The sequence below is a fragment of the Nerophis lumbriciformis genome, linkage group LG20 (genome assembly GCF_033978685.3).
Source record: "Nerophis lumbriciformis linkage group LG20, RoL_Nlum_v2.1, whole genome shotgun sequence".
NCBI classification, from domain to species: Eukaryota; Metazoa; Chordata; class Actinopteri; order Syngnathiformes; family Syngnathidae; genus Nerophis; species Nerophis lumbriciformis.
In genome coordinates this window covers 9,042,501-9,069,723 of record NC_084567.2, presented here as the reverse complement: position 1 = coordinate 9,069,723, position 27,223 = coordinate 9,042,501, and the positions used below count along the sequence as shown (strand labels likewise).

At 40.0% G+C, this 27,223-nt stretch overlaps 1 protein-coding gene across 1 annotated transcript in view; it reads left to right on the top strand.

Moving 5' to 3' along the window:
* Positions 1-13,850: 13,850 nt before the first annotated feature.
* Positions 13,851-27,223, top strand: part of ppef2a (protein phosphatase with EF-hand domain 2a) — a 32,240-nt gene continuing 18,867 nt past the window's right edge. Inside the window, exons 1-6 of the mRNA XM_061981001.1 lie at positions 13,851-13,975; positions 16,046-16,100; positions 16,183-16,358; positions 20,908-21,022; positions 21,753-21,799; positions 21,973-22,139. Of these exons, the coding sequence (XP_061836985.1) occupies positions 13,907-13,975; positions 16,046-16,100; positions 16,183-16,358; positions 20,908-21,022; positions 21,753-21,799; positions 21,973-22,139 (629 nt within the window). The 5' untranslated portion in view covers positions 13,851-13,906. The remainder of the gene's footprint in view (positions 13,976-16,045; positions 16,101-16,182; positions 16,359-20,907; positions 21,023-21,752; positions 21,800-21,972; positions 22,140-27,223) is intronic.

Here is a 27,223-nt window from a genome sequence, read left to right as displayed (position 1 = left end):
CATCCATCCATCCATCCATTTTCTATTATCTATTTTCTACCGCTTATTCCCTTCAGGGTTGCAGGGCAAAACAAAACAAAACAAAACATCCAGCCATCCATCCATTTTCTACCGCTTATTCCCTTCGGGGTTGTGGGGGCAAATCAAAACAAAACAACACAAAACAAAACAAAACAAGAAAAGAAAAGAAAAGAAAAGAAAAGAAAAGAAAACATCACATCACATCCATCCATCCATCCATTTCCTATTTTCTACCGCTTATTCCCTTTGGGGTTGCGGGAGCAAAACAAAACCAAACAAAACAAAACAAAACAAAACATCTATCCATCCATTTTCTACTACTTATTCCCTTCGGGGTTGCGGGGACAAAAGAAAAGAAAAGAAAAGAAAAGAAAAGAAAAGAAAAGAAAAGAAAAGAAAAGAAAAGAAAAGAAAAGAAAAGAAATCAAAACAAAACAAAACAAAACATCAGATCCATCCATCCAATTTCTATTTTCTACCGCTTATTCCCTTCAGGGTTGGGGGGGGCAAAACAAAACAAAACAAAACAAAACAAAACAAAACAAAACCTCCAGCCATCCATCCATTTTCTACCACTTATTCCCTTCGAGGTTGTGGGGGCAAATCAAAACAAAACAACACAAAACAAAACAAAACAAAACAACAAAAGAAAAGAAAAGAAAAGAAAAGAAAAGAAAAGAAAAGAAAAGAAAAGAAAAGAAAACATCACATCACATCCATCCATCCATCCATTTCCTATTTTCTACCGCTTATTCCCTTTGGGGTTGCGGGAGCAAAAGAAAAGAAAAGAAAAGAAAAGAAAAGAAAAGAAAACAAAACAAAACAAAACAAAACAAAACAAAACAAAACAAAACATCCATCCATCCATTTTCTACCACTTATTCCCTTCGGGGTTGCGGGGACAAAAGAAAAGAAAAGAAAAGAAAAGAAAAGAAAAGAAATCAAAACAAAACAAAACATCACATCCATCCATCCATTTTCTATTTTCTACCGCTTATTCCCTTCAGGGTTGGGGGGGCAAAACAAAACAAAACAAAACAAAACAAAACATCCATCCATCCATCCATTTTCTACCGCTTATTCCCTTCGGGGTTGTAGGGGCAAATCAAAACAAAACAACACAAAACAAAACAAAGCAACAAAAGAAAAGAAAAGAAAAGAAAAGAAAAGAAAAAGAAAACATCACATCACATCCATCCATCCATCCATTTCCTATTTTCTACCGCTTATTCCCTTTAGGGTTGCGGGAGCAAAAGAAAAGAAAAGAAAAGAAAAGAAAACAAAACATCTATCCATCCATTTTCTACCACTTATTCCCTTCGGGGTTGCGGGGACAAAATAAAATAAAATAAAATAAAATAAATCAAAACAAAACAAAACAAAACAAAACAAAACATCACATCCATCCATCCATTTTCTATTTTCTACCGCTTATTCCCTTCAGGGTTGCGGGGGCAAAACAAAACAAAACAAAACATCCAGCCATCCATCCATTTTCTACCGCTTATTCCCTTCGGGGTTACGGGAGCAAAAGAAAAGAAAACAAAACAAAACAAAACAAAACAAAAGAAAACAAAAGAAAACAAAACAAAAAAATCACATCCATCCACCCATCCATTTTCTATTTTCTACCGCTTATTCCCTTCGGGGTTGCGGGGGCAAAACAAAACAAAACAAAACAAAACAAAACATCACATCCATCCATCCACCCATTTTCTATTTTCTACCGCTTATTCCCTTCGGGGTTGCGGGGGCAAAACAAAACAAAACAAAACAAAACATCACATCCATCCATCCATCCATTTTCTATTTTCTACCGCTTATTCCCTTCGGGGTTGCGGGGGCAAAACAAAACAAAACAAAACAAAACATCCGTCCATCCATTTTCTATTTTCTACCGCTTAAACCCTTCGGGGTTGCAGGGGCAAAACAAAACAAAACAAAACAAAACAAGAAAAGAAAAGAAAAGTTGGACAATATGTTTGTAGTGTCGTGTTTAATAATGTACTATTTTTTTCTTGCCAAGAAGTGAATTAAAACAGGCTTTGCAGGTAAAAGTCGAGCTTACTGACAAGCGTTGTTATCCATAAATAAGGTTACATGTAGATTAGCCGAAACGAAAAGTGTTGCTAGCTGTTAGCATCACAGATACATAGCAGTAACATAGACGTAAAAAATACAAATAAAATGTAAAGTTATCTGTCTTGTATTAATACGTATGATTATCTTGTAGTATGTTGTTTTAAAGCAAAGTTTTACATGGCAGCTAACATTTGAAGACATCAACAAGAGCAGCCAGCATATTGAATTGTTTTAAATCTACCAACATTTTTTTAACCAACAACTAACTAACTTGTCTAAATATTTCAATGTATTTCCTTTTTCCCCTCTGCCGAATGGATGCATTTTTCGTCCGCGGGAAATGTACACAAATGTTGCGCACATTGATCTGATTGTATATTGCATAATCTAAACATTTGTTTAAAAAAGCTTCATAATAAAAATGCTAACATCAGACTTTACTATGAAATTCGCTTCCTTCAGATTTTTCCCCCACATATTTGTGTTACTCCTTATCCCAACTATACTTATTTTATTCTGAAAAAATAAATAAATCATGATTTACTCAAGTTCCTGTGTTTTCACTCAGTCCTGTTACCCTAACCTAAATAATTGTTGTTATTGAGTGAAAGAAATGTGCTTAGTGTCAACATAATGTGGCTATATTTGCTACATCTACGCCTAAAAACTCACTACTGTTACTCTCAGTCCTGTTACTCACATTCAGCTTAGTAACCTAGGCACAAAAAGCCACATTTTAACAAGTTTAATTTTTGTATTATCAGATTTTGTGTTGAACAAGTGTTTTTAAGTTTCATTTGAGAGAGTTACATCAAGCAAACTTGCTTCAGAGATTTGGGAAGGCGGACATTTTTAACTAAAAAGAAGTAGAAGTACGGTGACTTTCATGGTGTTCAGGTGAAGAACAGCTGCAACGAGGCGCTGACGTCAGCCTCCTTCTCATGCGCTCCTGTAACAGGCCCGTCTAGTCGCATCAAGCAATTAGCACCACTAATCCGCTTGTGCCTGGACGCCTTCATTATGCCGCCTCCCGAGGGACTAAAGACCGAAGCAGCTTTGACGCTCGGCACTTTTGCGCAGTGATGCACCCAAGAGGTGATTCTCTTCTCTTGAGTTTTTTGTCTGGATTCCTTTCACTTTTGTCTGAGAGTGATGGTGACCCTGGAGTGTGTGGACGATGACACACCCCAATTGTCCTAATAGATGCTCACGGACGTGGTGACTGGATAGGAAGGTGACCACGTAAGTTTCCATCTCTGCGGCTGTCTGATTTTAGCGGGGACCTATGTAGGCTCCGGGGCCCAGAACCAAGCTATTCATTGTTATTCATTTGGGTAGTTGCCAAAAGTGGCCAACATTTGCTGCAAAATAAGTGGATAATGTGCTGTGTTTGTTTTTGAGCAGCAACAGTCATGGGATGTGGTGTCTCAAAGTCCAGCCAGTTCCAAAAGCAGTCCGCAAAAGGTAAGCTGGTCACATTATTCAATCTATTAGATGTCACATGGGTGCTATCTTCGCGCTTCTGTACACAGATTGGTGACATCCCAGCAGGAACAAAACATTAAAACAACGCGTTGAATAAGGTCCTGACGTTGAGCAACTCAAATACAACGTTGAAACAACATACTTTTTGACAATGTTTGTTCAATGTCAGGTTTTGACGTTGATTTGACCATTGAATTTTGGACATTTCCCAACTAGTATTCAACAACACAAATACAACGTTGAAACAACATACTTTTTGACAACCTTTATTCAATGTCAGGTTGTGACGTTGAGTTGACCGTTTCAATTTGATAATTTCCTAACCAATATTCTACAACACAATTGAAACAACATACTTTTTGACAACGTCTATTCATTGTCAGGTTCTGGCATTGATTTGACCATTGAAATTTGGTCATTTCCCAACCAATATTCTACAACACAAATACAACATTGAAACAACATACTTTTTGGCAACGTGTATTCAATGTCAGGTTGTGATGTTGATTTGACCATTGAAATTTGATCATTTCCTAACCAATATTCTACAACACAAATACAACATTGAAACAACATACTTTTTGACAACCTTTATTCAATGTCAGGTTCTGACATTGATTTGACCATTGAATTTTGGTCATTTCCCAAGTAGTATTCTCCAACACAAATACAACATTGAAACAACATACTTTTTGGCAATGTTTATTCAATGTCAGGTTGTTATGTTGACATGACCATTGAATTTTGGTCATTTCCCAACCAATATTCTACAACACAAATACAACGTTGAAACAACATACTTTTGACAACGTCTATTCAATGTCAGGTTCTAACATAGATTTGACCATTGATGTTTGGTCATTTCCCAACTGGTATTCTACAACACAAATACAACGTTGAAACAACATACTTTTTGACAACCTTTATTCAATGTCAGGTTGTGACGTTGATTTGACCGTTGAAATTTGATAATTTCCTAACCAATATTCTACAACACAAATACAACATTGAAACAACATACTTTTTGGGAACGTTTATTCAATGTCAGGTTGTTATTATGTTGACATGACCATTGAAATTTGGTCATTTCCCAACCAATATTCTACAACACAAATACAACGTTGAAACAACATACTTTTGACAACGTCTATTCAATGTCAGGTTCTGACATAGATTTGACTATTGATTTTTGGTCATTTCCCAACTGGTATTCTACAACACAAATACAATGTTGAAACAACAAACTTTTTGACAACCTTCATTCAATGCCAGGTTGTTACGTTGATTTGACCATTGAAATTTGGTCATTTCCCAACCAATATTCTACAACACAAATACAACATTGAAACAACATACTTTTTGGCAACGTGTATTCAATGTCAGGTTGTGATGTTGATTTGACCATTGAAATTTGATCATTTCCTAACCAATATTCTACAACACAAATACAACATTGAAACAACATACTTTTTGACAACCTTTATTCAATGTCAGGTTCTGACATTGATTTGACCATTGAATTTTGGTCATTTCCCAAGTAGTATTCTCCAACACAAATACAACATTGAAACAACATACTTTTTGGCAATGTTTATTCAATGTCAGGTTGTTATGTTGATATGACCATTGAATTTTGGTCATTTCCCAACCAATATTCTACAACACAAATACAACATTGAAACAACATACTTTTTGGGAACGTTTATTCAATGTCAGGTTGTTATTATGTTGACATGACCATTGAAATTTGGTCATTTCCCAACCAATATTCTACAACACAAATACAACGTTGAAACAACATACTTTTGACAACGTCTATTCAATGTCAGGTTCTGACATAGATTTGACTATTGATTTTTGGTCATTTCCCAACTGGTATTCTACAACACAAATACAATGTTGAAACAACAAACTTTTTGACAACCTTCATTCAATGCCAGGTTGTTACGTTGATTTGACCATTGAATGTTGGTCATTTCCCAACCAATATTCTACAACACAAATACAACATTGAAACAAAATACTTTTTGGCAACGTTTATTCAATGTCAGGTTGTTACGTTGATTTGACCTTTGAATTTTGGTAATTTCCCAACTAATATTCTACAACACAAATACAACATTGAAACAAAATACTTTTTGGCAACGTTTATTCAATGTCAGGTTTTTTACGTTGATATGACCATTGAATTTTGGTCATTTCCCAACCAATATTCTCCAACACAAATACAACATTGAAACAACATGCTTTTTGGCATTGTTTATTCAATTTCAGATTCTGACATTGATTTGACCATTGACATTTGGTCATTTCCCAACCAATATTCTACAACACAAATACAACATTGAAACAACATACTTTTTGGCAACGTTTATTCAATGTCAGGTTTTTACGTTGATATGACCATGGAATTTTGGTCATTTCCCAACCAATATTCTACAACACAAATACAACATTGAAACAACATACTTTTTGGAAACGTTTATTCAATGTCAGGTTGTGACGTTGATTTGACCTTTGAATTTTGGTCATTTCCCAACTAGTATTCTACAACACAAATACAACATTGAAACAACATACTTTTTGGAAACGTTTATTCAATGTCAGGTTGTGACCTTCATTTGACCTTTGAATTATAGTCATTTCCCCACTATTATTCTACAACACAAATACAACATTGAAACAACATACTTTTTGACAACCTTTATTCAATGTCAGGTTCGGACGTTGATTTGACCTTTGAATTTTGGTCCTTTCCTAAAACACAAATACAACATTGAAACAACATGCTTTTTGTCAACGTTTATTCAATGTCAGGTTGTGATGTCGATATAACCATTAAAATTTGGTCATTTCCCAACCAACAACGTGGATCCAACTTTGTACATCAACATTGTCTGAATTTGCAAATACAACTATTTTGCAACGATGTTTCAAAGTCGGTTTTAAAGGACAGGTATGTATAATCAACGTTGTATCAATGTCTTGTCCCTGCTGGGTTAGTCTACCTTTTTTGGAATTAAAAGGCGACAAATATGTTGAAGTGCAGGAAATACGCCTTTGACTTACACAAATTTTAACGTGACCTTCGCTCATGATTGAATTTATTGTCTTCTTCCTGCTTTCCTCTTGGCAGCCGTCACATGTAAGACATCTGATCATTATTCTGTTGTTGTGTGTGCTGTCTTTTGTGGCGTTGAACCAAAAGTACACTATACAAATAATAATAATAATAATAATAATAATAATAATAATAATAATACATTTTATTTATACGGCGCCTTTCTGGGCACTCAAGGACACCGTACAAATTCAAAACAATAAAATAAAATTGGATAAAAAAAACAACAACAACAATAAAGATAGAGAAGAAAAAATGATTACAATGAACAAGCAGTCAGGAATAGGTGTTTTGTGTCTTGATTTGAAGAGGGATATTGAATCTAAGTTACAAAGGTCTGGTGGTAAAGAGTTCATTGGTCATGAGGGAAAGTTCTTTCTTTAATTGGGGACAGTTGGGGACATCTATGCGCTGCTGACCGTCTCCGCTCGGGATGGTCTCCTGCTGGCCCCACTATGGACTGGACTCTCACTATTATGTTAGATCCACTATAGACTGGACTCTCACTATTATGTTAGATCCACTATGGACTTGACTCTCACTATTATGTTAGATCCACTATGGACTGGACTCTCACTATTATGTTAGATCCACTATGGACTGGACTCTCACTATTATGTTAGATCCACTATAGACTGGACTCTCACTATTATGTTAGATCCACTATAGACTGGACTCTCACTATTGTGTTAGATCCACTCTGGACTGGACTCTCACTAATATGTTAGATCCACTATGGACTGGACTCTCACTACTATGTTAGATCCACTATGGACTGGACTCTCACTATTATGTTAGATCCACTATGGACTGGACTCTCACACTATTATGTTAGATCCACTATGGACTGGACTCTCACTATTATGTTAGATCCACTATGGACTGGACTCTCACTATTATGTTAGATCCACTATGGACTGGACTCTCACTATTATGTTAGATCCACTATGGACTGGACTTTCACACTATTATGTTAGATCCACTATGGACTGAGCTGTCACTATTATGTTAGATCCACTATGGACTGGACTCTCACTATTATGTTAGATCCACTATGGACTGGACTCTCACTATTATGTTAGATCCACTATGGACTGGACTCTCACACTATTATGTTAGATCCACTATGGACTGGACTCTCACTATTATGTTAGATCCACCATAGACTGGACTCTCACTATTATGTTAGATCCACTATGGACTGGACTCTCACTATTATGTTAGAGCCACTATGGACTGAACTCTTACTATTATGTTAGATCCACTATGGACTGGACTCTCACTATTATGTTAGATCCACTATGGACTGGACTCTCACTATTATGTTAGATCCACTATGGACTGGACTCTCACTATTATGTTAGATCCACTATGGACTGGACTCTCACTATTATGTTAGATCCACTATGGACTGGACTTTCACACTATTATGTTAGATCCACTATGGACTGAGCTGTCACTATTATGTTAGATCCACTATGGACTGGACTCTCACTATTATGTTAGATCCACTATGGACTGGACTCTCACTATTATGTTAGATCCACTATGGACTGGACTCTCACTATTATGTTAGATCCACTATAGACTGGACTCTCACTATTATGTTAGATCCACTATGGACTGGACTCTCACTATTATGTTAGAGCCACTATGGACTGGACTCTCACTATTATGTTAGCTCCACTATGGACTGGACTCTCACTATTATGTTGGATCCACTATGGACTGGACTCTCACTATTATGTTAGATCCACTATGGACTGGACTCTCACTATTATGTTAGATCCACTATGGACTGGACTTTCACACTATTATGTTAGATCCACTATGGACTGGACTCTCACTATTAAGTTAGATCCACTATGGACCGGACTCTCACTATTATGTTAGATCCACTATGGACTGGACTCTCACTATTATGTTAGATCCACTATGGACTGGACTCTCACACTATTATGTTAGATCCACTATGGACTGGACTCTCACTATTATGTTAGATCCACTATAGACTGGACTCTCACTATTATGTTAGATCCACTATGGACTGGACTTTCACTATTATGTTGGATCCACTATGGACTGGACTCTCACTATTATGTTAGATCCACTATGGACTGGACTCTCACTATTATGTTAGATCCACTATGGACTGGACTCTCACTATTATGTTAGATCCACTATGGACTGGACTCTCACTATTATGTTAGATCTACTATGGACAGGACTCTCACTATTATGTTAGATCTACTATGGACTGGACTTTCACACTATTATGTTAGATCCACTATGGACTGGACTCTCACTATTATGTTAGATCTACTATGGACTGGACTCTCACTATTATGTTAGATCCACTATGGACTGGACTCTCACTATTATGTTAGATCCACTATGGACTGGACTTTCACACTATTATGTTAGATCCACTATGGACTGGACTCTCACTATTATGTTAGATCCACTATGGACTGGACTCTCACACTATTATGTTAGATCCACTATGGACCGGACTCTCACTATTATGTTAGATCCACTATGGACTGGACTCTCACTATTATGTTAGATCCACTATGGACTGGACTCTCACACTATTATGTTAGATCCACTATGGACTGGACTCTCACTATTATGTTAGATCCACTATAGACTGGACTCTCACTATTATGTTAGATCCACTATGGACTGGACTCTCACTATTATGTTAGATCCACTATGGACTGGACTCTCACTATTATGTTAGATCCACTATGGACTAAACTCTCACTATTATGTTAGATCCACTATGGACTGGACTCTCACTATTATGTTAGATCTACTATGGACAGGACTCTCACTATTATGTTAGATCTACTATGGACTGGACTTTCACACTATTATGTTAGATCCACTATGGACTGGACTCTCACTATTATGTTAGATCCACTATGGACTGGACTCTCACTATTATGTTAGATCTACTATGGACAGGACTCTCACTATTATGTTAGATCTACTATGGACTGGACTTTCACACTATTATGTTAGATCCACTATGGACTGGACTCTCACTATTATGTTAGATCTACTATGGACTGGACTCTCACTATTATGTTAGATCCACTATGGACTGGACTCTCACTATTATGTTAGATCCACTATGGACTGGACTTTCACACTATTATGTTAGATCCACTATGGACTGGACTCTCACTATTATGTTAGATCCACTATGGACTGGACTCTCACACTATTATGTTAGATCCACTATGGACCGGACTCTCACTATTATGTTAGATCCACTATGGACTGGACTCTCACTATTATGTTAGATCCACTATGGACTGGACTCTCACACTATTATGTTAGATCCACTATGGACTGGACTCTCACTATTATGTTAGATCCACTATAGACTGGACTCTCACTATTATGTTAGATCCACTATGGACTGGACTCTCACTATTATGTTAGATCCACTATGGACTGGACTCTCACTATTATGTTAGATCCACTATGGACTGGACTCTCACTATTATGTTAGATCCACTATGGACTGGACTCTCACTATTATGTTAGATCTACTATGGACAGGACTCTCACTATTATGTTAGATCTACTATGGACTGGACTTTCACACTATTATGTTAGATCCACTATGGACTGGACTCTCACTATTATGTTAGATCCACTATGGACTGGACTCTCACTATTATGTTAGATCCACTATGGACTGGACTTTCACACTATTATGTTAGATCCACTATGGACTGAGCTGTCACTATTATGTTAGATCCACTATAGACTGGACTCTCACTATTATGTTAGATCTACTATGGACTGGACTCTCACTATTATGTTAGATCCGCTATGGACTGGACTTTCACACTATTATGTTAGATCCACTATGGACTGAGCTGTCACTATTATGTTAGATCCACTATGGACTGGACTCTCACTATTATGTTAGATCCACTATGGACTGGACTCTCACTATTATGTTAAATCCACTATGGACTGGACTCTCACACTATTATGTTAGATCCACTATGGACTGGACTCTCACTATTATGTTAGAGCCACTATGGACGGGACTCTCACTATTATGTTAGATCCACTATGGACTGGACTCTCACTATTATGTTAGATCCACTATGGACTGGACTCTCACTATTATGTTAGATCCACTATGGACTGGACTCTCACTATTATGTTAGATCCACTATGGACTGGACTCTCACTATTATGTTAGATCCACTATGGACTGGACTCTCACTATTATGTTAGATCCACTATGGACTGAACTCTCACTATTATGTTAGATCCACTATGGACTGGACTCTCACTATTTTGTTAGATCCACTATGGACTGGACTCTCACTATTATGTTAGATCCACTATGGACTGGACTCTCACTATTATGTTAGATCCCACATCTGCGGTCCTTTCCAAGGTTTCTCATAGTCATTCTCATTGACATCCCACTGGGTTGTGAGTTTTTCCTTGCCCTTATGTGGGATCTGATCCGAGGATGTCGTTGTGGCTTGTGAAGCCCTTTGAGACACTTGTGATTTAGTGCTATATAAATAAACATTGATTGTTTGATCATTTAAATGATTTTTTTGCAAATCACTGATTTATATATTTCTTTACTTGTTATTTTTTCCCTTTAAACTGAAAAAATTGCAAAAAACTGCATACAAAAATGATAAAGCAGCAAAAGTAGTGGTGACCTCAGCCTTTTGCAGAGTACTGTAAATGTGTTAGAACTAGAAATGTCCGATAATGGCTTTTTTGCCGATATCCAATATTCCGATATTGTCCAACTCTTAATTACCAATACCGATATATACAGTCGTGGAATTAACACATTATTATGCTTAATTTTGTTGTGATGCCCCGCTGGATGCATTAAACAATGTAACAAGGTTTTACAAAATAAATCAACTCAAGTTATGGAAAAAAAATGCCAACATGGCACTGCCATATTTATTATTGAAGTCACAAAGTGCATTATTGTTTTTAACATGCCTCAAAAAAGCAGCTTGGAATTTGGGACATGCTCTCCCTGAGATAATCCTGATACCCACTACAACTATGGGAAGTACTATACTTTGCATTATATATATTTTTTTTTAAACATGCCTCAAAACAACAGCTACAAAAACAATGAAGACACACAGCTTCAGTCCAGAGTATACCAGAGTAATAAAGTAAACAATAACATAGTCCTCCTTTAGTGCAAGACTGCCTGGCATACTGTATAACAGGAAATTATAAACTGGGCTCAATCTGAACAGCCGATATGGGCATCTACATCAACTACAAACCCCGTTTCCATATGAGTTGGGAAATTGTGTTAGATGTAAATATAAACGGAATACAATGATTTGCAAATCACTGTCAACCCATATTCAGTTGAATATGCTACAAAGACAACATATTTGATGTTCAAACTGATAAACATTTTTTTGTTGTTGCAAATAATCATTAACTTTAGAATTTGATGCCAGCAACACGTGACAAAGAAGTTGAGAAAGGTGGCAATAAATACTGATAAAGTTGAGGAATGCTCATCAAACACTTATTTGGAACATCCCACAGGTGTGCAGGCAAATTGGGAACAGGTGGGTGCCATGATTGGGTATAAAAGTAGATTCCATGAAATGCTCAGTCATTCACAAACAAGGATGGGCGAAGGTCACCACTTTGTCAACAAATGCGTGAGCAAATTGTTGAACAGTTTAAGAAAAACCTTTCTCAACCAGCTATTGCAAGGAATTTAGGGATTTCACCATCTACGGTCCGTAATATCATCAAAGGGTTCAGAGAATCTGGAGAAATCACTGCACGTAAGCAGCTAAGCCCGTGACCTTCGATCCCTCAGGCTGTACTGCATCAACAAGCGACATCAGTGTGTAAAGGATATCACCACATGGGCTCAGGAACACTTCAGAAACCCACTGTCAGTAACTACAGTTGGTCGCTACATCTGTAAGTGCAAGTTAAAACTCTCCTATGCAAGGCGAAAACCGTTTATCAACAACACCCAGAAACGCCGTCGGCTTCGCTGGGCCTGAGCTCATCTAAGATGGACTGATACAAAGTGGAAAAGTGTTCTGTGGTCTGACGAGTCCACATTTCAAATTGTTTTTGGAAACTGTGGACGTTGTGTCATCCGGACCAAAGAGGAAAAGAACCATCCGGATTGTTATAGGCGCAAAATTGAAAAGCCAGCATCTGTGATGGTATGGGGGTGTATTAGTGCCCAAGACATGGGTAACTTACACATCTGTGAAGGCACCATTAATGCTGAAAGGTACATACAGGTTTTGGAGCAACATATGTTGCCATCCAAGCAACGCTACCATGGACGCCCCTGCTTATTTCAGCAAGACAATGCCAAGCCACGTGTTACATCAACATGGCTTCATAGTAAAAGAGTGCGGGTACTAGACTGGCCTGCCTGTTGTCCAGACCTGTCTCCCATTGAAAAGGTGTGGCGCATTATGAAGCCTAAAATAGCACAACGGAGACCCCCGGACTGTTGAACAACTTAAGCTGTACATCAAGCAAGAATGGGAAAGAATTCCACCTGAGAAGCTTAAAAAATGTGTCTCCTCAGTTCCCAAACGTTTACTGAGTGTTGTTAAAAGGAAAGGCCATGTAACACAGTGGTGAACATGCCCTTTCCCAACTACTTTGGCACGTGTTGCAGCCATGAAATTCTAAGTTAATTATTATTTGCAAAAAAAAAATAAAGCTTATGAGTTTGAACATCAAATATGTTGTCTTTGTAGTGCATTCAATTGAATATGGGTTGAAAAGGATTTGCAAATCATTGTATTCCGTTTATATTTACATCTAACACAATTTCCCAACTCATATGGAAACGGGGTTTGTATATGATTTGCCTGAGAAGCTGGACAGGACAAAAAAAAAAAAAAAAAAAAATTTACTTTTTTAAACCGATACCGATAATTTCCGATATTACATTTTAAAGCATTTATCGGACATCTCGAGTTAGTATCCAAAAAATAATAGTCTGTTTAGCCTTATGTAGTTATGCATGGAGTGCGCTGAAGTCGATGCTCGATTACTTCTTCCCTAAGAACTATTTAAGGATAAATATGAATCATAATTCCTGTTTGTTTTGCAGCCATAAGAGCGGCCGTCCTGATTCAGAAGTGGTATCGTCAGTACGTGGCCCGCACGGAGATGAGGCGGAGGTACACCTGGCACATCTTCCAGTCCATCGAATACTCAGGAGAGCAGGCTCAAATCAAGGTGAGAAGCCACCATCAAGCAGCCAGCAAGCTGTTAAAGGGGAACATTATCACAATTTCAGAAGGGTTAAAACCATTAAAAATCAGTTCCCAGTGGCTTATTTTATTTTTCGAAGTTTTTTTCAAAATTTTACCCATCACGCAATATCCCTAAAAAAAGCTTCAAAGTGCCTGATTTTAACCATCGTTATATACACCCGTCCATTTTCCTGTGACGTCACATAGTGAAGCCAACACAAACAAACATGGCGGAAAGAACAGCAAGCTATAGCGACATTAGCTCGGATTCAGACTCGGATTTCAGCGGCTTAAGCGATTCAACAGATTACGCATGTATTGAAACGGATGGTTGTAGTGTGGAGGCAGGTAGCGAAAACGAAATTGAAGAAGAAACTGAAGCTATTGAGCCATATCGGTTTGAACCGTATGCAAGCGAAACCAACGAAAACGACACGACAGCCAGCGACACGGAAGAAAGCGAGGCTGAATTCGGCGATCGCCTTCTAACCAACGATTGGTATGTGTTTGTTTGGCATTAAAGGAAATTAACAACTATGAACTAGGTTTACAGCATATGAAATACATTTGGCAACAACATGCACTTTGAGAGTGCAGACAGCCCAGTTTTCATCAATTAATATATTCTGTAGACATACCCTCATCCGCTCTCTTTTCCTGAAAGCTGATCTGTCCAGTTTAAGGGACGGTGTGAGCCAAGACATCCAGGGGGTTTAGCTCGCTCGTCTGCGGGAACAAACTGCCGCCATTGCTTGCCGTGCTACCGAGGTCCTTTGTCCCTGAATTGCTCACACACTCCGGAAGATTCAATGGGGGTCTGGCGGCAGATTTCTTTGACTTTATCGTTGGAAATGCATCTGCTTTGAGTGTCGCAGGATATACACACATTCTTGCCATCTCTGTCGTAGCATAGCTTTCGTCGTTAAAGTGTGCGGAACAAACGTCCGATTTCTTGCCACTTTCGCATCTTTGGGCCACTGGTGCAACTTGAATCCGTCCCTGTTCGTGTTGTTACACCCTCCGACAACACACCGACGAGGCATGATGTCTCCAAGGTACGGAAAACAGTCGAAAAAACGGAAAATAACAGAGCTGATTTGACTCGGTGTTTGAGAAAATGGCGGATTGCTTCCCGATGTGACGCCACGTTGTGACGTCATCGCTCCGAGAGCGAATATTAGAAAGGCGTTTAATTCGCCAAAATTCACCCATTTAGAGTTCGGAAATCGGTTAACAAAATATATGGTCTTTTTTCTGCAACATCAAGGTATATATTGACGCTTACATAGGTCTAGTGCAGGGGTCGGCAACCCGCGGCTCTAGAGCCGCATGCGGCTCTTTAGCGGCGCCCTAGTGGCTCTCTGGAGCTTTTTCAAAAATGTATGAAAAATGGAAAAAGATGAGGGGGGGAAAAAAAATCTATTTTTTGTTTTAATATGGTTTCTGTAGGAGGACAAACATGACACAAACCTCCCTAGTTGTTACAAAGCTCACTGTTTGTATTACACATGCTTCACTGATTCGAGTATTTGGCGAGCGCCGTTTTGTCCTACTAATTTTGGCGGTCCTTGAACTCACCGTAGTTTGTTTACATGTATAACTTTCTCCGACTTTCTAGGACGTGTTTTATGCCACTTCTTTTTCTGTCTCATTTTGTCCACCAAACTTTTAACGTTGTGTATGAAAGGTGAGTTTTGTTGATGTTATTGACTAGTTGGAGTGCTAATCAGACATGTTTGGTCACTGCATGATTGCAAGCTAATCGATGCTAACATGCTATTTCGGCTAGCTATATGTACACATTGCATCATTATGCCTCATTTGTAGCTATATTTGAGGTCATTTAGTTTCCTTTAAGTCCTCTTAATTCAATTTATATCTCATGACACACTATCTGTATGTAATATGGTTTTAAATTTTTTGCGGCTCCAGAAAGATTTGTTTTTGTATTTTTGGTCCAATATGGCTCTTTCAACATTTTGGGTTGCCGACCCCTGTTCTAGTGATAATGTTCCCCTTTAAAAAATAACGATGGACTCACTCGTTTTCGCAGCTTTACAACTTCCTGGGCTACCTCATGGACAACTTCACACCGTCCAGCAATGAGCGTGAGCTTTTCACACAGCACAGTTTTGACTTCTCGTATCGACCCCTTTTATAGACTTTTTATTTATTGACGTGTCCTACCAGGAAACCTGATCTCGCACATCTTCAGGGAGAACGAGGTGTGTCAGGACGCGGAGTGGGAGCGCTACTTCTGCTACAAGAACATCCAGGTGCCCGAGATCTACTCAGGACCTCACCTGTGTTTCCCCGTGACTGTGGAGCAGGCCGTGGGCCTGGTGGAGGCCTTCAGGAACAAGAAAGTAAGCGGTTGACCCTCATGTAGCCGTAAATCTTCGTGTTGCATTCACTGACAGCTGTTTATTATTTGTCTGAAAATGCAATTAATGCCAACATTTATTTTTGTTTATGAATGAAAACTAGTAGTACATCAGTGGTTCTCAAACTTTCTTCCCCCAAGTACCACCTCAGAAAACACTTGACTCTCCAAGTACCAGCATAATGACCAACATTAAATAAAGTAGCGTAGTACGCCTAAGTAGTGAAGTGAATTATATTTATATAGCGCTTTTTTCTAGTGACTCAAAGCGCTTTTACATAGCAAAACCCAATATCTAAGTTACATTTAAACCAGTGTGGGTGGCACTGGGAGCATGTGGGTAAAGTGTCTTTCCCAAGGACACAACGGAAGTGACTAGGATGGCAGAAGCGGGGATCGAACCTGGAACCCTCAAGTTGCTGGCACGGCCACTCTACCAACCGAGCTATATTGCAATTCATTAATAACAAGGCAGAGTTTTTATTTTAACAAGTATATTTAATATGTTGGCCACACACAGTTTGAACAGTAACACTGTGTTTACTTTGAATATAGGAAAATAAAACACTGTACTTTCATCAAGTGATTTTTTTTTTTGGGGGGGGGGGGGGCGTACCACAGTTTGAGAATCACTTTGATAGATCAATTAGAAGCAGGTGAGCTCCTGGATGCAGGAGGTTGCCTACAGCCACAGCTGTTTGTGCCAGTGTTTTATAAATGTGCCATTTAAGTAGCATATTACACTATTTTTAGTTGGACAAAAATCCAAACAACAAAAAGTCAATTGTAGGGGTGCACAAAAAAATCGATTCACATTCATATCGAGATTATTGTCCAAGTCGAATCTTGTTTTAAAAAATCAACTAAAAAAGGTAAACGTTTTTATTTATTTATTTTATTTTTTTTATTTTTTTTATAAAAATCTATTTTTAAAAAGTTGTTTTTAGGCCAACTCCATGCAACCAGAAGGATTTTTTCTAACCTATTTTGTACAAGTTTACCTATAATTATTATACGGTATTTTCCGGACCATAGGGCGCACCGGATTATAAAACGCACTGTCGATGAATGGTCTATTTTCGATATTTTTTTTCATATATAAGGCGCACTGGATTATAGGGCGCATTGAAGGAGTCATATTATTATTATTTTTTTCTAAATGTAAAACACTTCCTTGTGGTCTACATCTACGTCTACATACTTTTTTGGTCAAAATGTTGCATAGATGATGTTTTACACATCATCTTCAAGGCGCTTTCGGATGCGTCGTTTTGTGGGCGGTCTTATTTACGTGGCTCAGCGTCTTCTCCCCGTCATCTTTGTTGTAGCGGTGTAGCGTGCAAAGACGGGAGTGGAAGAAGTGTCAAAAGATGTAAGCTAACTGTTTTAATGACATTCAGACTTTACTTCAATCAATAACGGAGCAGCATCTCCTCATTCGTCGGAAATGTGTCCCGGGAAAAACCGTTCGTCTCTAATAACTAAAGTTCCTTGGGTGAATAAAGTAAACTCACTACACCGGTATGTTTTAGCGCTTTCATGGCGAGTTTACTGACAGATATAAGTAAGAACTTTACACTACTTTATATTAGAAATGGCAACAGCGGAGGATGAATGTCCCATAACAAGAAGATAGAGAAAAAGAAGAAGCTTATCGACTATGGTGTCTATAAAGGCGGACGCGCGCAATTTTTTAGGATTTATGCAGATCCCAAAGACAGATCAGTAGGTACCAGAAGGTAGGAAAAGTTGCTTTTGCATAATATTGCGAAACAAAACGCCAGGTAATGTGTCTTATCTTATACACACACCATAATAATACTCGTATGTGGATGCACAGTACAATCCATCAAGCGGTGCGGCTTCATAGCTTACCAAAGTCGTACTAAAACATTTTGATAGATTTTTGAACGCCATGTGTAATGTTCTGTATTTTCTATGGAACATGGTGTTGTTTACCTGAGTCATATTGCCATCCTATTGAAGTCTACACGTATCTCTTATGTGTGACTGCCATCTACTGGTCACACTTATCATTACACCATGTACCAAATAAAATTGCTTCGAGGTCGTTAAGCAAAACCAGAATTATTCCGTACATTAGGCGCACCGGGTTATAAGGCGCACTGTCGAGTTTTGAGAAAAACTAGTCCGAAAAATACGGTACCCACACTGCAAGAAGTCAGTGTTCGAAAACAAGAGGGGTAATGAGGGGTATTTTACTTGAACTAAGCAAAATTATCTGCCAATAGAACAAGAAAATTTGGCTCGTCAAGACTTTCCAAAACAAGTAAAGTTAGCTAACCTCAATGAACCCCAAAATACCTTAAAATAAGTATATTCTCACTAATAACAAGTGCACTTTTCTTGGTAGAAAAAAAAGAGACATTTTTTCTCAATATGTTGAAAAATATTCTTAAATTAAGTAAATGCTAGTGCCATTATCTTGACATAATGATATGCGCTCGACATTACATTTCTTGAAACCAGCAAACTTATACTAAAAACTAGTTTATTGTTCTTAATGGAAAGGCAACAAGGCAAGCGCTTGTTACTCTCGGGGTCTCCTAGCCACTCAGGCAAATCATATGGTCTAAAGATGCATTTTTCTATCGACAACATGACATCATCGCGCCAAGTGCGTGCTTTTTCAGTCAATTAGTGGTCACGGAATATATATATATATATATATATATATATATATATATATATATATATATATATATATATATATATATATATATATATATATATATATATATATACTGTCATGACTAGACAGATGTGGCGTGAAGGTGAATACATATTTATTTATAACACTCAAAGGAACAAAAAGCGCGCTCAAGGCGGAAGTACAAACTTGACTAACGAAACAACACGTGGGCAAAAAACTGTGAACAATTAAACAAAAACACTAACTGTGGCATTAATAGAAAAAACTTACTTGGACATGGCATGAAGTGCGCAGAGGTAGACAGAGTGTGACAGGGGTATGAATGCGGGATGTCGTCAGAAAGACAAACTGAAAACAATGAACTTAAATACTACAGACATGATTAACGAAAACAGGTGCGCGACTCAAAACGTGAAACAGGTGCGTGACGTGACAGGTGAAAACTAATGGGTTGCTATGGTGACAAACAAGAGTGCACAATGAGTCCAAACGTGAAACAGGTGAAACTAATGGGTAACCATGGAAACAAGACAAGGGAGTGAAAAGCCAGAAACTAAAGAGTCCATAACTAAACAAAACAAAACATGACTAAAACAAAACATGATTACACAGACATGACATTTACAGCCCGGACCCCAGCCAATTTTTTTTTTTTTGTAATTTTGAAGAATTTATCTGAATGTGCATGAACTATTTCTGTTCAAAATTGTTTGAAATGTCAAATGTTTCAATATTAACTATCAGTTTGCTGTACTGTGCCAACTGTACTACTATATGAGTACGTGTTTTCTATTGTTTCATTGAAAATAAGACAGCAAAGTCCCTTTGGCTGTCATCTGTTTTAATTACGAGACACAATTGTGTCAAAATCATGATTTTTTATTTCATGCTTGAAATAAGAAATGATTACTTTAAAAAAGTAGTTTTTGTCAGGACTTGGACTATGGCGTGGTTTGTTCTCCCGTGGTGCAAATGAACATTTGGACCAGACATGGCGTGAAGGTGAAGACATATTTAATTTTACAATAACAAAAAGAACAAACTAAAGGCGCGCACAAGGCGGAAGTACAAACTTGACAAAATGAAACCAATGCTTGCACGTGGGCAAAAAACTAAGGACATGAACAAAAGTCGCTAACTGTGGCATGAATCGAAAAAACTTACTTGGACAGGGCATGAAGTACGCAGAGGTAAACAGAGTGTGACAGGGGTATGATGTCGCCAGGGAGACTTCCTGGCAACAATGGCTTTAAATAATAGTGACATGATTAAAGACAGGTGCGTGAGTCGTGAGGGCAGGTGAAAACTAATGGGTTGCTATGGTGACAAACAAGAGTGCACAATGAGTCCAAACGTGGAACAGGTGAAACTAATGGGTAACCATGGAAACAAGACAAGGGAGTGAAAAGCCAGAAACTAAAGAGTCCAATAACCAAACAAAACAAAACATGATTACACAGACATGACAGTTTTATACATGTGAGTGTTGATGACACAGCTTTGCAACAGTTGATATTCTAGTTTCAAGCATGTTTTACTCAATATAGGTCATCAAATCTCAGCAACAAGCTGTAATATCTTACTGAGATCATTTAGGACCAAAACCCTTAAAACAAGTAAAACACTCTAACATAAAATCTGCTTAGTGAGAAGAATTATCTTATCAGACAGAAAATAAGCAAATATCACCCTTATTTGAGATATTTAATCTTACTTAGATTTCAGTTTTTGCAGTGCAATAATGCATTGAGTCAACAATTCTGAATCGAATCGTCTCCCCGGGGAATCGGAATCGGATCGGATCGTCGGGTGCCCAACGATTCACACCACTTGCTTGCCGTGTTCTCTCTCCTTGTAGCAGCTGCACTCGCGCTACGTCCTGCAGCTCCTCCTGGAGACGTGGAAGCTGCTGCGCATGTTGCCCAACATCAGCCGCATCTCCACCTGCCACAGCAAAGAAATCACCATTTGTGGTAGGTTCCTTTCTCTTTGGCTACTGGTTACCATGGTAGCTGTGTTTTTATGGCACTAAAAAAAATACTGTACAAGTTTCCCCTGTTGCTAGGCAGAATCCTTGCCCAAAGGCCAGTGGGAACACGGCATATAACAGTCACACCAACCGGGCTGCTTTGAATTGCAAAGTGTGGAAACATTGGCAAAAATGTATATAAAACTTTTTTTTTTAGTTGGATTATTAACAAATGTTATATGTTCTATATTACACAATATTATAGACAGTATAAATGATATACATTTGGCTCAGAATAGAGCTTCTACATGGTCAACAGCCAAACAGGTCACACAGAGGGTGGCCGTACAAACAACTTTAACACTGTTACAAATATGCGCCACACTGTGAACCCACACCAAACAAGAATGACAAACACATTTCGGGAGAAAATCCGCACCGTAAGACAACATAAACACAACAGAACAAATACCCAGAAACCCCTTGCAGCACTAACTCTTCCGGGACGCTACAATATACACCCCCCGCTACCCCCCACCCCCCAAACCCCGCCCCGCCCCAACCCCGCCCACCTCAACCTCCTCATGCTCTCTCAGGGAGCATGAGGAACAAATGAACAGCAATAAACAATGAATTACTGTATCGGATTATTTTGGTTTGCATGTAAAATCCCCAATAAAAGCACTCCGATACAAGCAGCGTCACTACATGTTGTCTTTGCTCTTCTTCTACAGGGGATTTGCACGGGCAGCTGGAAGACCTGCTATTGATCTTCTACAAGGTATCAAGACTATCTCACGGAACATTTTTGACGTAAATAACGTGTTCAGTATTTAGTCCAATACATTGATTAAAAACACAACCTGCAATCCAGTGTTTGGGTCAGCACTAATCATCTGTTTACGGTACATATGGATTACACAATTAGCATTTTAATGGCCTTTTCCTTCTCAGAACGGAATGCCGTCCTTGGAGAAACCGTACGTGTTCAACGGAGACTTTGTGGACCGAGGCAAAGACTCCATCGAGATACTCATCATCCTCTTCGCTTTCCTGCTGGTCTATCCGACCGAGGTCCATCTGAACCGAGGCAACCACGAGGACCATATCATCAACCTGAGGTGCACACAAGTCAACTAGAATAGTAGAATAGAATAGAAGGCTAGACATGTCATTTGTAGTCCGTTTGTTAGTAAGGGAAATTACAAAATGATATAGTAAGTCCATTTGGCTGTCGTCTGTTTTAATTATGAGACACATTTGTGTCAAAATCATGATTTATTTTTTTTCATGCTTGAAGTAAGAAATTATTGCTTTAAAAAAGCAGTTTTATACTTGTGAGTGTTGATGACACAGCTTTGCAACAGTTGATATTCTACAAACCCCGTTTCCATATGAGTTGGGAAATTGTGTTGGATGTAAATATAAACGGAATACAATGATTTGCAAATCCTTTTCAACCCATATTCAGTTGAATGCACTACAAAGACAACATATTTGATGTTCAAACTCATAAACTTTATTTTTTTTTTGCAAATAATAATTAACTTAGAATTTCATGGCTGCAACACTTGCCAAAGTAGTTGGGAAAGGGCATGTTCACCACTGTGTTACATGGCCTTTCCTTTTAACAACACTCAGTAAACGTTTGGGAACTGAGGAGAAACATTTTTTAAGCTTCTCAGGTGGAATTCTTTCCCATTCTTGCTTGATGTACATCTTAAGTTGTTCAACAGTCCGGGGGTCTACGTTGTGGTATTTTAGGCTTCATAATGCGCCACACATTTTCAATGGTAGACAGGTCTGGACTACAGGCAGGCCAGTCTAGTACCCGCACTCTTTTACTATGAAGCCACGTTGATGTAACACGTGGCTTGGCATTGTCTTGCTGAAATAAGCAGGGGCGTCCATGGTAACGTTGCTTGGATGGCAACATATGTTGCTCCAAAACCTGTATGTACCTTTCAGCATTAATGGTGCCTTCACAGATGTGTAAGTTACCCATGTCTTGGGCACTAACCTACTCAGTGGCCTAGTGGTTAGAGTGCCCGTCCTGAGATCGGTAGGTTGGGAGTTCAAAATCCCGGCCAAGTCATACCAAAGACTATAAAAATGGGACCCATTACCTCCCTGCTTGGCACTCAGCATCAAGGGTTGGAATTGGGGGTTAAATCACCAAAATGATTCCCGGGCGCAGCCACCGCTGCTGCCCACTGCTCCCCTCACCTCCCAGGGGGTGATCAAGGGTGATGGGTCAAATGCAGAGAATAATCTCGCCACACCTAGTGTGTGTGTGACAATCATTGGTACTTTAACTTTAACTTTAACTTTTAATACACCCCCATACCATCACAGATGCTGGGTTTTCAACTTTGCGCCTATAACAATCTGGATGGTTATTTTCCTCTTTGCATACTTGCCAACCTTGAGACCTCCGATTTCGGGAGGTGGGGGGTGGAGGGTGGCGGAGGGCGTGGTCGGGGGCGGGGTGGGGGCGTGGTTGGGGGCGCGGTTAAGAGGGGAGGAGTATTCTTACAGCTAGAATTCACCAAGTCAAGTATTTTACATATATATATATATATATATATATATATATATATATATAAGAAATACTTGACTTGGTGAAGTCAAGTATTTCATAAATATATAGTCAAGTATTTCATATATATATATATATATACATACAGTATATATAAGAAATACTTGACTTTCAGTGAATTCTAGCTATATATATATATATATATATTTTTTTTTTTTAAATTATATATATATATATATATATATATATATATATATATATGTATATATATATATATATATATATATATATATATATATATATATATATATATGTGTGTATATATATATATATATATATATATATATATATATATATATATATATATATATATGTATATATATATATATAGAATCAGAATCAGCTTTATTGTCATTACGCAAGGTAACGAGATTGAGGCCATTCCATACAGTGCGATGTGTGCATGCTAGAAAAACAATGTGCAAATATATAAAAATTTAAAAAATGTAGAAGTGCAATGAATATGGTGTGAAATGAATATATACATGAAAAAACAAAACAAAAACAGGGTTGGTTGGTTGGTGGAATGGGTTATTGCACCGAAGAGAAGGCAGTTATGAGGGACAATGGGGCAGTCCGTTCAGGATGGTTATGGCCCTGGGGAAGAAGCTGTTCTTTAGCCTGTTTGTTTTGGTTTTAATGCACCTGTAGCGCTTCCCAGAGGGCAGCAGGTGGAACAGGTCAGAGCCAGGGTGGGTGCTGTCCTTGATGATGGCACTGGCTCTGTTGAGGCAGCGGGAGGTGTAGATGTCCGTCAGAGAGGGGAGAGGGCGGCCGATGATCTTCTGAGCCGTCTTGACCACTCTTTGCAGCCTCTCCCTGTCTGCTGCAGTGCAGCTGCCGTACCATACCGTAATACAGTAGGTCAGCAGGCTCTCGATGGACGAGCGGTAGAAGGTCAGCAGCAGGTCAGGCTTCAGGTTGTACTTCCCGAGGACTCTAAGGAAGTGTAGCCGCTGCTGAGCCTTCTTGATGATTGATGTGGTGTTGACTGTCCAGGAGAAGTCATTAGAGATGTGGACTCCAAGGTACCTGAAGGTGTGGACCCTCTCTACACGCTCGCCGTTGATGTAGAGGGGGGCAGGGTCGGTGCTGCTCCTCCTGAAGTCGACGATGATCTCTCTGGTCTTGCTGGTGTTGAGAGCGAGGTTGTTCTCCGAAGACCAGGCCGTCAGCTTCAGGACCTCCTCTCTGTAGGCAGCCTCGTCACCCCTGGAGATGAGCCCGACCACTGTGGTATCGTCGGCAAACTTGACGGTAAGGTTGTCACTGTGGGCCGGACTGCAGTCATGGGTGTAAAGGCAGTAGAGGAGGGGGCTCAGCACACAGCCCTGTGGGGAGCCGATGCTCAGCGTGCGGGAGGATGAGAGGTGCGGGCCAAGTCTCACATTCTGGGGTCGGTCCGTTAGGAAGTCCCTTATCCAGGCGTTTGTGAGAGGGGGGAGGCCAAGAGTGTCCAGTTTATTGCAGAGTCTGTCCGGGATTATTGTATTGAAGGCAGAGCTATAGTCCACAGAGAGCATCCGGACGTAGCTCTGCTGCTGCTCCAGGTGATTCAGAGCAGAGTGGAGAGCAACAGCGATGGCGTCCTCTGTGGACCTGTTCGCCCGGTATGCGAACTGGTGGGGGTCGAAGTCTGGAGGGTTGTGGTCCTTGATGTGCTGGAGAACAAGTCGCTCGAAGCACTTCATGATTACCGGAGTGAGGGCCACTGGTCGGTAATCATTCAGGCTGGTGATGGGAGACTTCTTCGGCACCGGGATTATTGTAGATGACTTCAGGCAGGATGGGATGACTGCCTGAGCCAGGGAGAGGTTGAAGATCCTGGTGAGGGGGGGAGCGAGCTGGTGGGCGCACGTCCTGAGCACCTTTCCAGGTACTCTGTCTGGTCCGGTAGCCTTCCTGGGGTTCACAGCCAGGAGCACTCGTCTGACACTGTGCTCCTGTACAGTGAGTGGAGTGGCGCCGGAGCCCGGTGGGGGCGGGGGCAGGGCTGGAGCAGATGAGTGTCGCTGGGGGGTTTCGAAACGGGCAAAGAAACAGTTAAGCTCCTCTGCCAGTGTCGCACTCTGATCCGCAGTTGTCATATTGCAGCCTCTGAAGTTCGTGATGTCATGAATGCCCCGCCACACCTCCCGTGAGTTTTTGCTGGACAGATGGGACTCTATGCACCTCCTGTGGTCCGCCTTTGCTTTTTTAATCCCTCTCTTCAGGTCGGCTCTAGCAACACTGTACAGTGCCCTGTCCCCTGACCTGAAGGCTGCGTCGCGGGCCCTGAGGAGTGTGCGGACCTGGCTGGTCATCCAGGGTTTCTTGTTGGGGTAAACCCGGATGGTTTTTTTCCACAGTCACATTCCCGATGCAGAACTTTATGTAGTCCAGCACCGTTCCTGTGGCTGTCTCCAGCTCCTGTTGTTGGAAGAGGTCCCAGTCTGTCGGTTGGAAGCAGTCCTGAAGTTTGGGGAGTGCATCGTCAGGCCAGGTCATAACAGTCTTTGTGATAGGCCTGGCCTGGCGTCTGATGGGGGTGTAGGTAGGAGAGAGCAGGAGGGAAAGATGGTCTGACTGTCCAAGCTGGGGGAGGGGTGTAGCTCTGTACGCGTGCTTTATGTTGGTATACACGTGGTCCAGGGTGTTCTTGCCCCTTGTAGAACACTTCACGTGCTGGTAGAACTTAGGGAGTACAGTCTTCAGATTGGCCTTATTAAAATCCCCTGCTATGATATGAACACCGTCGGGGTGGGCCCGCTGCTGTTCGTTGACGGTGTTCAGCAGAAGAGAGAGCGCTGTGTTTACTTTGGCGTCCGGTGGAATATACACAGCCGTGATGATAACAACAGACAGCTCTCTCGGGAGAAAAAAAGGCCGACATCTAACAGACATGTACTCCACGTCCGGGCAACAGTGCTGTTCAGTGATTGTCCCGTTGTTGCACCAGTTCTCATGCACGTAGATACAGAGCCCCCCTCCTCTGCTCTTACTGGAGTCCTTAGTTCTGTCCCGGCGGAGCAGAGTGCGTCCGGCTAGCTGCATGCTAGCATCGGGTATTTCCGGGTGAAGCCAGGTTTCAGTGATAATCATAGCACAACAGTCCCGAACATAGCGGTTTCCAGCAAGTTGTAACTCCAGGTCGTCCATCTTCTGTACAAGGGATCTGGCATTAGAGAGGAAAAGGCTCGGTAGAGGTGGCTTGTGGGGTTGTTTCCTAAGCCTGAGCAAGACGCCGAACCTGCGGCCACGCTTCTGCTTCCTCTCCCTCCTCCGTCTGCGCCGTCTCCCAGACCCGACAACAAACCACGGAGAGCCCTGTGCTCTCGCTATGTCATCTGGGATGTTGTGCTCGCGGTGAAAGTCGCTCGAAACAGATATCTGGTGCGAGTTACCGATATCCAAGAGTGACTGGTGGGTGTACCGGGTGTTTGCAGTACAGGTGGTGCACAAAAGGAAAAAAAACATGAAGAAAAGAAGGAAGAAAGAGCACTGAAATGGAGAGCCGTAAGCCGCTGCGTCTGTGCGCGCCGCCATCTTGGGAAAAAAAAAAAAAAAAAATATATATATATATATATATATATATATATATATATATATATATATATATATATATAT